Source organism: Chenopodium quinoa, unplaced genomic scaffold (assembly GCF_001683475.1).
Source record: "Chenopodium quinoa cultivar QQ74 unplaced genomic scaffold, ASM168347v1, whole genome shotgun sequence".
Taxonomy (NCBI): domain Eukaryota; kingdom Viridiplantae; phylum Streptophyta; class Magnoliopsida; order Caryophyllales; family Amaranthaceae; genus Chenopodium; species Chenopodium quinoa.
This window is the reverse complement of record NW_018742393.1, coordinates 2,027,115-2,044,492: the sequence shown is the minus strand read 5'-3', so window position 1 is coordinate 2,044,492 and position 17,378 is coordinate 2,027,115. Positions and strand designations below refer to the sequence as shown.

General features: G+C 39.8%; 2 protein-coding genes across 2 annotated transcripts; one reads left to right on the top strand and one right to left on the bottom strand.

Annotated features, from left to right (window-relative positions):
• Positions 1-544: 544 nt before the first annotated feature.
• Positions 545-6,754, bottom strand: LOC110703591 (solute carrier family 25 member 44-like). The gene is made up of 6 exons (XM_021881375.1): positions 6,280-6,754; positions 4,039-4,420; positions 3,351-3,547; positions 2,865-3,006; positions 1,196-1,349; positions 545-1,102 (listed from the first exon to the last, which is right to left on the bottom strand). Exons 1-6 carry the CDS (start codon positions 6,336-6,338, stop codon positions 1,077-1,079), a joined length of 960 nt encoding a protein of 319 aa, XP_021737067.1. The 5' UTR covers positions 6,339-6,754; the 3' UTR covers positions 545-1,076.
• Positions 6,755-7,351: 597 nt separating this feature from the next.
• On the top strand, positions 7,352-8,892 carry LOC110701617 (COBRA-like protein 2). Its single transcript, XM_021879242.1, has 4 exons — positions 7,352-7,493; positions 7,664-7,740; positions 7,916-8,375; positions 8,469-8,892. Exons 1-4 carry the CDS (start codon positions 7,427-7,429, stop codon positions 8,531-8,533), a joined length of 669 nt encoding a protein of 222 aa, XP_021734934.1. The 5' UTR covers positions 7,352-7,426; the 3' UTR covers positions 8,534-8,892.
• Positions 8,893-17,378: the final 8,486 nt, after the last annotated feature.

Below are 17,378 nucleotides of genomic sequence, written 5' to 3'. Positions count from 1 at the left end.
TAATGCAATTGGAATTGATCAATAATCATGTTGATTTTTGTATCAAGATTTCTTTAACAGTTTGTTTGGATAAAGAAAGGGGAAAGAAAAGAAGAGGGGAGGAATGGTGAGTTTTTTTTCCAAATCTCTCCATTGTTGGAGGGATCATTTTCCTACAATTTAATCCCTCCAGTTCTCTCCCCTCCAATTCCCTTCCTCATTTGTTATCCAAATAAAAGATATCCCATCTCTCCATTTCCCTTCCTTCTTTTCCCTCTATTTCCTTCAATCCAAATACACCGTAACTGCCCCAAAAAGTCAAACGTGGTAAAACCTGCCGCTCACCCATGGCTTAATAAATTCGGGGATACAAGTAGTGATTTCAAGTTTTCAACCATGACAAAGGGGTATAGATTCATGGCATTCAGGTAGAAAAAAATTTCCTCCTCGCAAAACACAAACTCGATAATGCTGGCCCTCATCCTAAGTGTTTAGACTAGTATCTGTAGGCTGTAGCTGATTTACAATATTGCACAGACAGAGTCCAAAAAGAAAAAGAACAAAGTATGCTAAAATAACTTCACATTATTATCTGTAAGCATTCTGAAAGAAGGAATGAATATCACAGAAAAGCTACATCTTCCTTGTAACAGTTACTTTGAAGTTTAAAGAATTTTTCACTATCACCCTTGTGGGTGTAAGCTCATGACTTCTATGATTTGTGGTCATTAAGATATACAGAAAATAATGACTCCTTCCTGCAACTTTCTAATCTATGCGTACAAAAAACTTCACTGGTATTGTAAAACCATGCCTGGTAAACGGACATTCTCACTGGTTATGAGTAACAGGAACGTTCAGCTAAATACAACTTGCTAATTCAGTAAGTGTAACCAATCTTCATTGCGCGATTATCAAAGGCTGGATACTTAAGTCATGAAACCAAGTTGCAAAAAGTTTCTTGTAAATGTTGACGTAGTTGATAAAAGAATGGGCAATTAAAAAAAGCCAAGGGTGAGTAAAATCTTATAGCCACTTTGAGTAAGCTAAATCTTTCATAGCAATGAAATGGTCAGCAAATGTGCTGTCATGTGAATCTAGTCCTCCTTTGCACACAGCCGCTCTGCACAAAATTACAGGAATTGTGTTCAATTCTATTGGACAAATCAAAACTGTGACAACAAAGAAGGAACTGCTGTAAGAGAAGAATCCATACTCAGATATTCATAAGCCAGTATCATGGAGGTTCCCCAAGCGGACATGCTGAAAAATCTTGGACCTAGTCCTCTATAAAGACCTTTCCAACCATCATCTGCAATCAATTTCTTTACAACTTGAACAGCATTCTGTCTCTTATCTAGTCCCATTACCTGCAATGTGACAAATTTTCAGATGATCAGAATCGCAACATATACATATCCAAAAAGATTCCTGGGTAAATGAGTGGAAGCGAGCCAAGACTAGATGGGTGGATTACAATCCCCTTGCCAGTAAAGCATCCTCCTACTTCTCCCTTCCCTAATAATTTTCTAACAGCTATGTTGGAACTATTTTGATCTGCTCCTAGAGAACTCAATGAATAGACTCTTTTGAAAGCAAGGAACATGCCTTGCCCAATCACCCAACAAGCCAAGCACAGTTCACAAGGCATCACATACCGATACACCAAGGTCAACCATGGCAACAGACTGGATTGGCAAGGCAAGTTCCTATCAATAACCACTCAGCACCAAAGTGACCATGCCCATGAACTTGTAGTCATAGACTGAACCAGGACTCCAAGCAAAGTCATATGGAGCAATGCAAAATTAAGCCAACTTAAGGGGTGATGCAGCAGCAAGCCGACCTAAGTGGAGGCACAAGCATTAACAGTGGTCACTGCTTAAAGGCACACAAGTGGCATAAGTCCCCTCCCCTCTTTGAGGGATTACTACTCAATGAACCTAAAAATGTAAAGGGAGACTTTCCTCCATTTTCTACCAAAAGTTTCACCCATATTTAGACAAGATCTCCTACATTAATTACGTCATTTGCTAAACAATCAATCATGATTATGGGTATTATCTCCTATTTTACAAGCCACAGATGATATATCCCTTCTACTTCCAGATCATTGTCTAAGAAGAACTAAAATTTTCATTTGACACTAGTTGACTAGTAAGATGATCTAGGAAGCTTTCCCAAGAGTGGGTAATAGCAATCAAAACAAAATCATTTTTGCAAGGGATCAACATAATCTTAGTTCTCGAAAGTCAAGGTATTCAAAAGTCACCATTAGGAGGCTTCATTCAGAATTCAATAGGCTATGGTTAACTTACTCATTTTTCAATTGAGAAGAGATACCTCACAGGCATTAGTGATATACTTGCACCATAAATATATTGCCCCAGAAGACTACCAAGATTGAAGAAACCAAAGGGTCCTCTCACCATATCTTTCAAAGGTGGACAAGAGATTTTGTCCCATGTTCACCATACAAGGGACTTCTTCCACAATGTTCCATCACTTCCATGAATGCAACTCCAATACAATAAAAATTTTCTTAATTAATTAACACACTCCTATCAGCATATTTGTTGGAGATATTGTCTTTGTCCGAATTTAGTTCTTACACTGTTGGTTCATATTAAACAATAAAAAATGAAAAACTTTTCAGTACAAAGAGAATAATTGAAAAAATGAAGAAAGCAAAGATTGCTAATAGATATCCAATACCTTGGATATTCACATGACATTAAGCTAATTTCAATACCATCCCCTTAATTTCTATATCAAAATTTATAATAAGCATGAATTACCTACAATAGAGATATGCACACAAGCAGCAAACACATCTACTAAAACAACATAATAGCACTGAGATATAAAGCAGAATTTTCTTTTACCTGTAAACGAGTCTTAATGGTGTCTAGCGGAGTTGTGATGCAAGATGCCGTGGCACCAGCAACAACACCCCCAGCAGCTTGAATAGACACAATTTTCCCTAGACTAGGAACCTCTTGCTGCTCAGTTCCATCTCCTAGAAGGCTGAACATATACAAAGCATTTAAACCCCCAAAAAAAAAAAAAAAAAAAAAAAAAAAAAAAAAAAAAAAAAAAAGACAGAACTACAATGTTTTATGATCGGTACAATATATGACACATAACAATACTGACACTCTTACCTCCTTAAGAACACATCTTCATAATGACCACTTGAGAACAGCACAAATTAAACTAAGTGACTCCTCAGACCTCAGTTCTAAGACTTCTAACATATAGCAAAGTTTCACACTTTCACTATATTGATACAGCAACTGCAGTCTCAATAAAACACAAATTATCACTACGCCTTAATTCAGAATTAAACTCTATAGAGATTTATACCTTACCTCCAAAATAAACGTTGACTAGAGCCGTAACTGGCCCACCATACAGCACTGGAAGGGGCATATGTCATCACTGATAGACCAAACCCCCTATACAGTCCCCGAACACCATCTGATTTAACAACCTTGCGAACAACATCAAGGCCCCCATTATATGTTGCATAACCCGAATATCCTTGTACCATCAACTTCTGGCTAACCTAATTTTCAAAGATAGGAAGAAAAAACAAAGGGTCAAGGTGTATAGTCATTGTGAATCAGGTAAAAGTTAACAATTAAGTTTCTTTCAATAAAAGTGTTTATCAAATGAAAAAAGCAACAGAAGTTTGGCCACGAGAAGTCAATAAATAATGGCAACTTTCTATGAAAAGCACATAAGCATAGCCTTTCTAAATAACTGAGAACTGACAGGACAACAAAGAAGAGCATATTCATCAAAGCAAAAGATCACACAAGTAATTTTGGATTCTAAGTGACTAGGATGATAAGTAAGTTTGACTCCATAATGTCTGTCACAAAAGTAGATACTCACAAAGTAGACATGCCACAGTCAAAACACACAAACTTGTTGACAGAGACATCACAAAATTGACCTAATTATAGGTACTTGTTCAATTACAATGATACTATAATAGAACATACCCAAATTTATATTCAAGCTTAGTTTCAACTACTCAAAACAGATACATACCACGTCGACTGGAACAAACACAGCCTGTGCTGAAAGTGAACCAACCATGCCAGCAATACCATTTGCTATTGCTGCCTGTGATGGTTCAGACAATTTAAGTGGTTCAACCATCCGAAATGCCGCCACTTTAGTAGTCTCTAGAGCAGTAAGAAATATAATCCGGGCCGGAACTGCACCAGTGATGACAGTACCAAAACCTCTATACAAACCAGGTACACCATCAGCTTTCAATATGCCTTTGGCAACTGAAAATGCACTTTTCTCAGTAATATCCTTGGAAGCAACCTGTAGCCTAGTCTTAACAACAGAAACTGGATAAAGTGCCACTGTAATTCCCGTAAAAAGCCCAGCTCCAACAACATAGAATTTTGTCTTGTCAAGTCTGCAAAGAATTATAAAAAGCAAAATTTTAAAATACAACTGCTTAGACATTTAACAGGGTGAAGAAGAAAGCTACTGTAACTATTGTCCAAAAGGATAGATACATTCCAATACAATCAAATCAATGCAATAAATATCTTAGAAAGACATAAGAATCTTTCAAAATGACTTAATGTAATCAGACCAAATAATACTCAATATTTATATAATAAAGAATAAAAAACAAGGGTGAAGATCTTTTGTATAAGAGGCTTCAATAAAGTTGTAGGATTTCTAATCGTCGTCAAAATGCGGCTTGTTAAAAACATTCAGGAAAAGGTCAAGCAACATGATATGTATTAATGAAGAAGGTATCCTATTATGTACATCACTAGTAAAGGCCAGAGGTACTGTTTCTTTAGTTGAGGCAGCATAAATGAAGAATAATGTCTGAAAAAGTGAAAATATAGAAATGTGAAATTATGACACAAGTATTGAACTAGAATATCCTTTGAATCCTATTGGCCGATATTGCAGACATCATAAGAGGTTGTACAAGAGCACTATTCTAGTACTCTTACATACTTGTTTATAGGATTACACCAAGTGACTATGACTTCCCCAGTAAAGTCAAGTTCCGTGCTGATAAACTTGTACTGCGTATAAAATCCCAATATTCCAATGAACACCCTCACGACAAAAGATTTTTAAGGGAGTGGAGTGACGTACCATTGTAACTTGTTAAAACCATATTTAAACAAAGAGAGTACATCAAATTCAAGAAGCGCTCCCACTTTGAGGAATGTGTCCACGTAGCACAAATTAAATACCAACTCAAAGCCTAATAAAGCCTCCCAATCATTATAACAGTTACCAGACACTTTATGCTTTAAACATTATTTCAAAATCATCCAGGAGGAAACAACATGTGAGCTGAGATCAGTAATTTTAAAATGAAACAGGCAAATGAGATTAATCTTATTTTAGCAATGAAAGCAATCGATGGGTCGTGAAGCATTACTACATACGAAGTACTTATGGACTGAATATCAACCTTTCAAAAGTACAACCCTCCATTGCCAAAGGTCGGAACAGAGACAATGAATCATAATCATCAACTGTCTCCAAGAAGACCCATTAAAAAAAAAAAAAAAAAAAAAAAAAAAAACATGGTAAATCCAACAAAGTAGCAGCCGAAACTCCTTGGATAGTTGCACAATCAACTTCAGAATTACCAAACTAACATACACTATTCTATCCCATTTCAGCTACCATCTCTATTTCTTTTCTCATCCATCCTAAGATAATGATATCTTGTATGATTAATCGTATTTGTAAACTAATACGAAGTACAAATTTAGCTTATCAAGTAAACAAGAAAAACAGATATATCAGTTCATATAGTAGCCTCTGATTTTCTACTGATTAATTCTTTCAAGAAACTCATCCGAAACTCTAAAACAATAACATATCTCAATTTCTCGCCTCAGAGACGGGCAATGCTCCATTACACATAGATTTCCATGGTTTACTAAAACAGCATCTATCATCAAGAATTTGCCTAAATTTACCCAGATTAAGCTATAAAATACCAGATAACTTAAATGTTTAACAGTATAGTTACATATCCATGAAAAATTAAAGAACTAAAATATCTAAGATTCACCAAATATACAAAGGTTTGTCATCAAATGTTCAATTTCAGCAAAATTCTACTCCAAATACTTTTAATCAAGTGAGTGAAATTAATATAAGAAATTAAGGTTATAAATTATCCAGCAACATTAAAATTGCAAATTAAAAGCTCAAGAAATCTCGAGTTTATGAACATTAATTGAGGAAATTTGACATAATCAAGAAAATGATAAATGAAACACTTACTTATCCCAATTAATCTCTGTTTGTCCGAATGCCGGAGTTCGAGCACCAGACGAACCCATTTGAAGAGAGAGCAAAATTGAATTAAAGAACAAAAAAATCAAAGAACCCTAAAATCAGAAGATAAGCTGAAAAAAGGGGGAAATTAATCAAAATCTCAAATAAAATTGGGAATCTGAACCAATGAATGAGTTTGATTTGATGAAGTAAAGTGCAAACTTCCACCCAAATCAAAATTCAAGAAATGAAGAAAAATTGTTGTATTCTTTGCTCTTTTTATTTCTCTTATTTTTTTAAGAACAGTTTGTTTGTTCACGAGGAAATTATTGGGATTACTAAATTGAGGGAAAACGTGGTTTAGCACGTCAGAAAAACGTCCTCATTCCTAAAACTAGGCTGGGCATCACCATGCGTCCCCACGAGTCGATGGTGCATGATGGTCTAGCCGTCTTCGCCTAGTCTCAACCTAGTAATTTCGTGTCGTGCTGACGTTTGTTGGGGGTGTAAGGTTAGATGCATTTAAGAGGTTTTTTTGGTCACTTGATTATTTTCCTTGTTTAAAAGATTTTGAAATGGCAAAAAAAAAACATTACTTAATAAAAAGTTTTTACGTGTGCATATAAGAATTTTTAATTGTATATGACTAATTAGCATATGTCTCGTGTCCGGTCACCATAGCAATGAACTCGTTTTAGCTATATTATATGTCTAACTTTTTTGGTTTTGGAGGAATTAATGTGCCCGATTCTAGTCATTTTACTTTAACACTTGAAAAAAAAAAGTTGAGATGATTAGAAAAAACTTTTATCTAATGCCTTAGCAAGTCACTATTTATTTTCATAATAGATTCATAGTACTATACTGTACATATATGAAATTGGTCAAAGACATTAAGCTCAATAGCTGGTTGACTTCAAACTTTGAAATAAGAGTAGTTGCCTTAACACTCTTAACAGGAGAATAATCAACGCATATTGGCTGGTTGATCGTTGACTTCAAACTTGGAAAATAATACTCCACTTCGTATCATTTTTTTTGGACCTATTTAATACTCCGTAATATACTAATATCATTTGGTTCCTTCAACTTGCGCAATAATTAACACTCAATTGAAAGTGACACAAAAATAATTATCTATCAAATTCAGATCATGCCCATGTTCAGGTTTTTGAGTTTTCTTGTGTTCTTCCTCTATCTCTCAAACTTCATCACTACAGGTTAGCTCGCTCACTTTTACTTGCATTAGCATTAGCTCCTAAATTTGGAAATACTTGTTTTGTTTTTGCTATAATCAACATTTATTTTTCTGAATTGAATTGTCTAATATGGAAATTTTGAAGTGATTTTATATCTTGTATCGATCAAAATACTGATTGGTAATTTTTAGAAGCGGCTAATAATGGTTCAAATGGAAATATCACAATCAAGTGGGATGTTTTAAGCTGGACTCCTGATGGCTATGTTGTAAGTAATTCTTACCAAATGCTTTACTTAATACTTGTATTGTGCCATATATATCGTTGATTGATCGATGGGGTGGCGTTGCGTCCATCTGAACTTATATATATGTGACATTCACTATACTGTGGTCTGTGAGAGATTGATTTAAATCAAATAACCCTTTATTCTCTTGCTGTAGGGTGTCGTTACAATCTACAACTTCCAAACGAATCGTAGCATTCGAGCACCAGGATGGAGATTAGGGTGGACGTGGGCAAAACAGGAGATAATATGGGCTATGACAGGAGGTCGAGCAACATACCAAGGTGATTGCTCACATTTTAAAGGAAACATCCCACATAGTTGTGTAAAGAGCCCCACTATAGTAGACTTGATGCCTGGAACTCCTTACAACCAACAAATTGAAGATTGTTGTCGAGGAGGGGTGCTCTCTCCATGGTCCGGACATGATCAAGCTCGTTCGAAGAGTGCTTTCCAAATCTCAGTGGGACAAGAAGGCACTTCCGATCAAACTGTCAAATTGCCCAAAAATTTCACATTCAAGGCACCAGGAGATGGTTATAGCTGCGGACCTGCTAAGATAGTTAAGCCTACTCGGTTTATTACGGCGGATAAGAGGAGAGTTACTCGAGCTATAAGTAAGGCTTATTTGTCATGCACTAATCATTCTACTTTTCTTTCTTTTTTTGTTATTGAGGCTTATTATTTACATCTTTGTCAACAATTTACAGTGACTTGGAATGTTACGTGCGTATATTCTGGTGCCCGGAAATCTCCTGCACAAGTCGGGTTTTAGAGAAGATCAAGCACGACAACTAGCCCTGCTCCCTGGCCTCGTGGATGGATCGGAGTACATACTCTCCCTAATCATATCAGATTGCCACTAAGTTCAAATTATTTTTTTTGTTTTTTCCATTTTGAAAAATGTAATCAAAGATGTTATTCGTGCCAGATGTTGTGTATCTTAAATTCTTAATGCTAATATAAGCTTGTAATAATTGTGATGTGTGATGCTCCATTTCCTTTTATCTTATAAATTAAAGTTCACAGTTGGATGGTATGGCTTTTAATTTTAATAAAGCTCCATACCCTTTTTGAAATGTCATAGTCTAGTTTGGCTAAAGTTGTATGTTACTCTGTATTCAAGATATCCTGTCTGAGTTTAATTTGTTATCGTTGTAGAAACTTCTACTCATAGTAGCCATCATTGAAGAGAGCTTGAGTTATCCATCCATACTTTCAATGGACAATAGTACTTAACCGATCAAGTGATAGTAACTGGATTATCATTAGTTAAACCTAGCTAAATCCATTATTGCAAATTTACAAAAGCTTAGGGTTTGTTTGGCATCGCTGTGGTTTTCTATTTTTTGGTTTTTTGGTTTTCAAACTCATATGATATATGTCATATAATGAAATAGAAATTAGACAAACGTATTAAAATTATGATAATTATGAAAACTGACAACAGAAAAGTGGAAACACCTTTTTTTCTTGTTTCATGTTTTTGGTTTTTTATTTAAAAAAAAAATTGAAAACAAAAAATAATGTCAACCAAGCCCTTAATTATTGCCGAACAAGTCCTTAATTAGATCATGAACTGTTCTACAAAAAATAGCTAAACATACACGAGTAAATAGCATAACTCTTTTCGAAATTCAGATCAGAAACATCACCGAAGTCATTTGATTTCAACTATAGAGTAATAACATACACAATTCACATCAGTATGTACATCAGTACATCACACATGTCCCACATAGTAAACTAAACCTTGTTGCATTACACAACAATATTTCTCAAGATACAAAAAATCAAATCATTCTAATTATTAATTTAACAATACTAAGCTGACCTTGGGTAATATTAGTAATTATTTACAGCCAAGTTGCTGTGCATAAAGATATAGGAGTACAAGTATAATGTTAAAGTGGAGAAAGATTGGAGAAAACGGCTTAACCTTTTATATTGATATTAATCACATATATATACACAATACATAACTTGCCTAAAACTCCTAACAAGATAAACTTGACGAAGATACAATATTAACAAATATAACCAAACCGACTATAATACTCCCCCTCAAGTTGGAGCATGCAAATCACGAATGCCCAACTTGCGCAACAAAAAACCTAATTGTTGTCGTCCAAGAGCCTTGGTAAGAATATCTGCCAACTGATGATTAGTCAAAACATATGAAGTAGAAATATTACCATTCAACAACTTATCACGAACAAAATGACAATCTACCTCAATATGCTTCGTACGATCATGAAACACCAAATTCTTAGCTATATGCAGGGCCGACTGACTATCACAAAACAACTGCATAGATTTTGAATGATTAACACCAAGAGCTAACAACAACTGCTTCAACCATTTCAACTCACAAGTAGTGATTGCCATAGACCGGTATTCGGCTTTAACCGAGGATCGAGATACGGTGGGTTGTTTCTTAGTCTTCCAAGAAACAGGGGAACGACCTAAGAACACCAAAATAACCTGACAAGGAACGCCGAGTCAAAGGACACGCCGCCCAATCATTGTCACAAAGCGCCGTCAAGCGTAAATCCTTCATAGGTCGCAACAAGATGTCTTGTCCCGGACTACCCTTAAGGTAGCGTAAGACACGAATAGCCACATCCCAATGAGAAACCTGCAAATCACTCAAAAACTATGCCAAAACATGCACCGAATAACTCAACTCTGGTCGAGTGACCGACAAATATACCAATCGTCCAACCAACCGATGATACTGTTCCGGTTGAGCGAACGGCTCACCGGAAGCATGTGCAAGACAATGATTCTGCTCTATCGGAGTGTCAATGGTTTGCAACCCAACATACCTGTCTCAGTCAAAATATCCAAAGCGTATTTTCGTTGAGACAGAAAGATATCCTCCGGACTACGAGCAACCTCAATGCCTAAGAAATACTTAAGCACACTCAAATCCTTCATATATAAGCATTTGCACAAATAGGCCTTAAACCGAACAATAACATCATGAGAAGAGCCTGCAATAATCAAATCATCGACATAAACAAGAACATGCAAAGAGACACTGCCCTGTATGTAGCTAAACAAAGAGTAATCAGCATATGAGTTTTGAAACCCAAAACCTCATAGAGAGCACTAGACAACTTCGAAAACCACTGTCTCAGGGCTTGTTTCAAGCCGTATAAAGACTTTCGCAACCTGCAAACTTTTCTAGGTACCGGAGTACCGTACCCTGGAGGAAACTGCATATACACCTCTTCATCCAAATCACCATGAAGAAATGCATTATGAATATTCATCTGATGTAACTCCCAATTCAAAGATACAGCAACAACAAGAAAAAGACGTACCATACCCATCTTTGCAACAGGAGCAAACGTCTCATTATAATCAATACCGAAAACCTGTCGATTTCCATGACCAACCAAACGAGCCTAGTGTCGTTCCACCTTTGACTTGTCGATGTACTTGATTTTATACACCCAATCACTATCAATTGCTCGTTTTCCGGGAGGAAGATCCTCCACGGTCCATGTGCCATTGCGCTCTAGAGGATCAATCTCATCTTGCATCGCCTTACGCCAACCGACGTCTTTAACCGCCTCTTTAAACGTAGACAGTTTCTTTCCCTTAGTGATTGTCGCCAGAAAACACTTGTGTCTCATAGAAAAACGATAATATGCAACATGACAAGCTATAGGGAAAGGTTTACCTGAAGAACGAGATTGAGGAGGGACGACAATTGATGTAGCGGGGTCTATATTTTCTGTGATGACGGTATTAGTGACATAATGACTGTGCTATGAAGGAGGTCGTTTTTCACGATGACCACGACCCAAACTTTCCATCGAACTCCCCCTCGAACTAAGGGGGAAATTTGTATATCTTCCTCCACAATTTCCCGCTCACCAACCACACCGGAGCGAGAACTGTCGTTGCGTGGCTGTTCGGAGCTTACCGGAAGCTGCCCCGGTAGGTCAAGCCACCTGCGCCAGCTAAACCACCGTATGTTGCTGCTCGCAAGTGCTGCTAGCCGAGGGTGAGCATTGCTGAGCAGAGCAGTCCGCAACCTGGCTGCGGTTGGGAGCTGTCTCCCGCGGCCTGGCTGTGGAGTAACCTGATGGGGGGGGGCTGCTCTTGTTGCTGGGCAGTACGGTCCGCAGCCAGGCACCTGCTCTCGCGGCCTGGCTGCAGTGCGTGCTTACTCGGTCGTTGCACCCCCATTTGCACACTATTCGGCCTAAAATCACTATCATCATCATCCCACAAAGGGGGGTTGGCAAAATACCTTCCCATTGCAATCTTTGGTCATCCGGAAGTGATTACAAGGTAAGGAAATTGATCCTCAAAGAACCGAACATCCCGACTAACAAAAAAATCATGAGAATCTAAGTCATGGAGACGCCAACCTTTTTTGCCGTATGGATAGCCGACAAAAATACATTTCCGAGAACGGGAATCAAACTTGTCCTTGATACGCGGACGATTTGCAGCATAGCACAAACACCCAAAAATCCGAAGACTATCATATGAAGGTTTTTTCCCAAATAAGCATTTATGTGGCGTTTTTCCTTCAAGCACCGGAGTAGAAGTTCTATTAATCAAATAAACCCCAGTCATGACACACTCACCCCTAAAATACTTCGGTAACTTAGCCTGATACCATGTTAAAGTAAAGAAAGATTGGAGAAAACGGCTATTAATCACATGTATATACACAATACATAACTTGCCTAAAACTCCTAACAAGATAAACTTGAAAAAGATACAATATTATTGAGATATATATAGGAAATATTTGGGAGCATATTTGTTTTGGTGAATATTTAGTGTGCCTAGGATATATTTTGCCATAATTATCTTTAGCTTGCTAGCTGTACATGGTTTGGTGAGGCTTAGGAAACTAAGCATATTGTATTATACATATTCCACGGATGAATGAATGAAAGTGTTTCGGTCAGAAAACAATGGGCCTTTGGCTGGCCCTTTGGATATGTGGAGACGAGGCCCAATTCAAGTGACAACTGAATTGGGGATTTCCTGCACAGCAATGCAAACGTAAACTAGCCTCGGGGGGTGTGCCGAGGAAGGCCCCTCCGATGTCGAAGTCAGTATGGATGCAAAAGTATTAGAGAAAAGCTATGCAAGAGTATTTGTTGCTTGAGGCATTTAATGTGAATGAATGTAATTGTGTTGAAATGAAAGCTTTTATACCTTTATCTATTAATTAGATTGGGCTTGAACAGTCAAATGGGCTGCCATTTGACTGGGCCTTGCTATTGTTGACTTGGCAAATGTATTGAAGGGTTGAACCTTATTATTTGGGCTTTAACTATTTTCATTTGTGGACTGGGCCAAATTGTTAGTATTTTGGACCCCAAACAACTTGCCCCCCAGACCCGATTCGTGAGGATAACGGGTCAGGTTTCAGCAGCTGAAGGATTTGGAGGGAAATAAATGAAAATAATTTAAATATTTTTGATAATTCAATACGGTTAATATAACCGTTAATGGTGATTAATTAACCTTAATGACGGTTAACTAATGATAGTGGGGAAGTGGAGTGGATTTAGTGGGAAATTAAATCCAGGCAGTTTTGCAATTGGTTTGAGGAGAATTTGAAGAGTTTGCAACTGACATTAAGTGAGTGGGTTTTTGCGCCAAGTATATAATTTGCATTTCGCATAATTATTTCCGGCATTCCCAAATCAAACACTCTTTGCATTTTACTCTCACTTTTCCAGCGAACTCGCGCGAGCTATTCTTCTCTTTCACCAATTTCCGCCTTTTCCGAAGCTTTTCAGCAGAATTCGTTGCTCCGAACCACTAAATCAACGAATTCCGAGTCAGATAAGGTAATTTTCTCCGAATTTCATTCGGATTTTCTCTTTTTTTAAGCTTTTCCCCTTTTTCCTACTTTTTTCGCGTCGCCGTCGACCTAGAAATGGCCGACAACCCTGGTAAAAGGCCAATGGAGCCTGAAGATGAGGACATTGAGGAAGAGGTGCCGCAACTAATTCTAAAGAGGAACCGTCCTCTGCCTGTTATGCCGTTTTTGAGCGGCCGAAACCCTAACGCCCGGATTGAGGTTGGTTCATCCTCGAGCGGGGAAGGATTAAGGGTGATTCCGCTAAACAGTGCCCCTCCTAGAGAGCCAGCCGAAGCAAGTACTTCTGGCCAAAGGGGTCCTACCAGATCTCGACCCCTAACCCCTGAAGAGAGGGAATGGACCGATGAATACGAGAACGACGGTTTGCTGAAGACCGAGCCAGCCGAATGGTGGCTAGTAAATGATGCTCGGTACCATTTTGCCGAGCAGCTGGAGGTTTATTATGGCATAATGGAAGCCGATGGGTATTGGTGCCAAATGCCCACGGTACTAGAGAGAATCTATCGGCCAGCTGCAGTTCGGGCTGCGGTTCCCAGTGCACCCCTTTGTAATCAAAGTTCTGAATGGGTACAATATTTCATTGGCCCAGTTAACCCCTGTCAGCATCAAGAGGATCATGACCTATCTTTGGGTGTGCATCTTCTACGGGCTGCAGCCAAGCGTCCACTGCTTTCGGTGCATTCACAAGCTGTTGCCGAATACCCAGTCCAGCAGAATACATGGCCGAGGTTGGTGGCACATAGAAGATGAAAGGGGTTACCTGACCTGCTATCAGAACGACACCTCGGATAAACATTGGAGGGAGCAGTGGATCTGGGTGCGAGCTCCTTCGGATGAGGGCCACTTTAATTATTTCGGGGGGCCTCGCTATGTCCGGAAGCCAGACCCATCTATGTCGAGCATCGGCGATGATGATTTCACCGAGCTGGATCGCATGCAGATGGAGTTATTTGGCAGATCCATGAACCCTGGTGCAACAGGCCGAATGACAATTGTGCCTACCGTCTGGCTGCCCTGCTACCATTACATCTTCCAAGAGAAGATGTTACCCGTTGCTGGCCTCAGCCAAAGATACCAAGGTGGTAAGTGATTCGGCTGGGGCCGAGGCATTTATTTCCTGTCTTTTAAGTTTTCGTGATCCGAAGCCTTTTTGCTTGAAGCTAACGTTTTGCTCTAATATTTTTTCAGCTATCTGCGAAGAGACTTCTAGCATTGACTACGACCTTCTGGGGATCATCCAGACCAGAGTGTCGATCACCAACACTCCTCCCATCACAGCTGTGAAGGATCGGCCACTGACGTTGCAGCCGAGGAAGCTCGAGGTGGTCAGTGCCTTTGAGTATCTGGCGCAGAAGCCTTGGTATAAGAAGATCGACCCTTTCTTCCTACTCTCCGCTGAAGAGGAAGCTGCTGCTGTTGCTGCTGCTGCTGCTGAAGGAGGTGACTTACAGACACCGCCTCCTCCATCCAAGCCTATCAGAGAGGAAGATTCGGAGTCTGAAGATACCAAAGAGTTTTTCGGTCCTTCGGTTAGTCCTTTACTTATTGATTTTCTCGGTTTAGAACTTCAGCATTTTGATTGTTTGACTTGCAAAGTATTTTTCTGAATATGTTGATACGTAGCTTCAGCTTTTGAGCACGCATGTTACACGTAGCCTTCTTCGAATTCGCACATAGATTTTGCTAAGTGTAGTTCTTCAGATGCACCTCTGTCTGATATAGTTTTATTTTGCCAAAGCTGTTAAGTATGCGGCTTCAGCTGAAACATCTGTGTGCTTCTGCCTTGAGCCTGCTTGTTGTTTGTTATTGTCTTGTGTTGTTATTTGTTTGTTTTTTACTTCTATGATCTCTTGCTTGTCTTCTTGCCCCCTCTTTCTTCGCTTTTGCAGTCCGAAGAGGAAGAAGAGGTAGAGAAAGAAGAGCCTGCCCCCTCTGAACCTGTTGCCGAGGATATGGCTAGTGGAAGAAGAAGGCCTCTGGTTCGGCCTGGCCAATTTAGAGCACCAGAGCTTCCTGTAAAAAGGCCTCGGCTAGAAGAGGTACAGGAAGAGGCGGCTGAGGTTACTTCCCCCTCTCGGGAAGTTATCATGGAGGTGGTCGATGTGCCTGACCCCTCGCCTCCTCGTCACGTGCCTGAACCATTCTCAGAGGTTCAGCACGAGGTTGAAGTGTTGGGGATACAGGATGAGGATCCGAAGGTCGCGGAGAAAGAGGGCGAGCCGCAGCTGAATGACGCTACAATGTCCGCGCATACGAACATCCCTTCCAGTTCAGCTGCGACCTCCTTCCGCACTTTTCAGTCAGCTGAGATGGGGTTCGGCTCAGCGCCCTTGGTCCCTGTTCCTAGCCATGCCCGAGAAATTATTGAGGATAGGCGTGAGCCCTTTCCTATTTCGGCAATTTGGGCAATCTTTCGGCCATTGAAAGGGCTAAGGTCTGGATGCATGGCGCTGCTGCAGGAGCTGCTGAGTCCTTGGAAAGCGTGCCCCATCCTCTTATGGAGAACCAAAGGGTTCTGATGCAGGTACCCTACCTACACTTGCGTTTTTTTTTTTTTTTTTTTTTTTTTTTTTTTTTTTTTAGCCAAGTGTTGGACTTCGGCTAACTGTATAATCTGCTATTGTTGGGTTTTGCAGGCTGTGCACAATCATTTCCTTACTGTGGAAATGTTTGACGAGCTTCAGGGCAAAGCAGCCAAGGTCGAAGAGGCTGAGACTTTGGTTCGGCTAGCTGAGATGAAGCAGGCGAAGGCTGAGGACGATGTCTCAGCTGCTAAGCAGGAGATGCGGAGGATGGAAGAGAACTTCCGCACCTTCAGCCGAGGCCTGGAGCAGATAGTCTTTCCTTGGCTCGAAGAGGGCCAATCTCTTATGAAGGAGTTTGGAGCTAACACCCTCGCTGAGTTCCGGGCTCGGCTTGAGGCCAAGGCCAAGGAAGATGCTGATGCTCAACAACTTCTCATCTCTGCCCATGAGCAGCAGCTGGCCCAGGTTCGGGAAGAGGCTAAGAAGGAAAAAGATGATCTGCTAGCCGCGAACCAGAAGCTGAAGGATGATTTGGAAGCTCGAAAGGCCGAGCTGCTGGATGCCAAGGAGCTGCTCAAAACCAGGGTCTACACCGAAGCTGAATATGGTGAAGGTTTTGAGAATGGATGGAAGACTGCTCAGCGCTTGGCTCTGCATGCTGCTCCTGGCATGAACTGGGACCAGGTTGAGGCTTAGTCAATGGATGCTGACAACCCTCGGATCCACGAGGCTAGCCAGGCTGAGATTGACTTCCTAGTCCGCCAGGCTGAAGCTGAGGCTAAGGAGGCTGAAGAGGCTACCAAAGAGGCTGAAGCTACTGGTCCTGCCTCCTCTTCAGCTGGGGCTGGTCCATCTGGAGTTCCAGGGAATGCTGAAGCATAGGAACTCAGGCAGCCGTTCTGAGTCCTGCGGATCAACATGCGCTTAATTTGTAAACGCCGCATCAGCTTTTGCCTGTTCTTTTGTTTCAGCTTTCCTTTGTACAAACTTTTTATCTGTTTTTGTGCACTTTCGACAGCTGTGTTTTCCGCTATGTGGGCGGCTGCCGACTTTGAATTTCTGTAGCTTTAAACTTCTGAATTTGGTTTCTGTAACTCGTACTCAATGTTTGTGATTTTTCAGTTTCTGTGAGTAGATGAATAGAATTTCTAGTTATTTCCTCTTTTTCTGCCTGTTTTTCCAGCTTTGCATTTGACTGCCTGATTTTTCTGAATTTTTTCAAAATT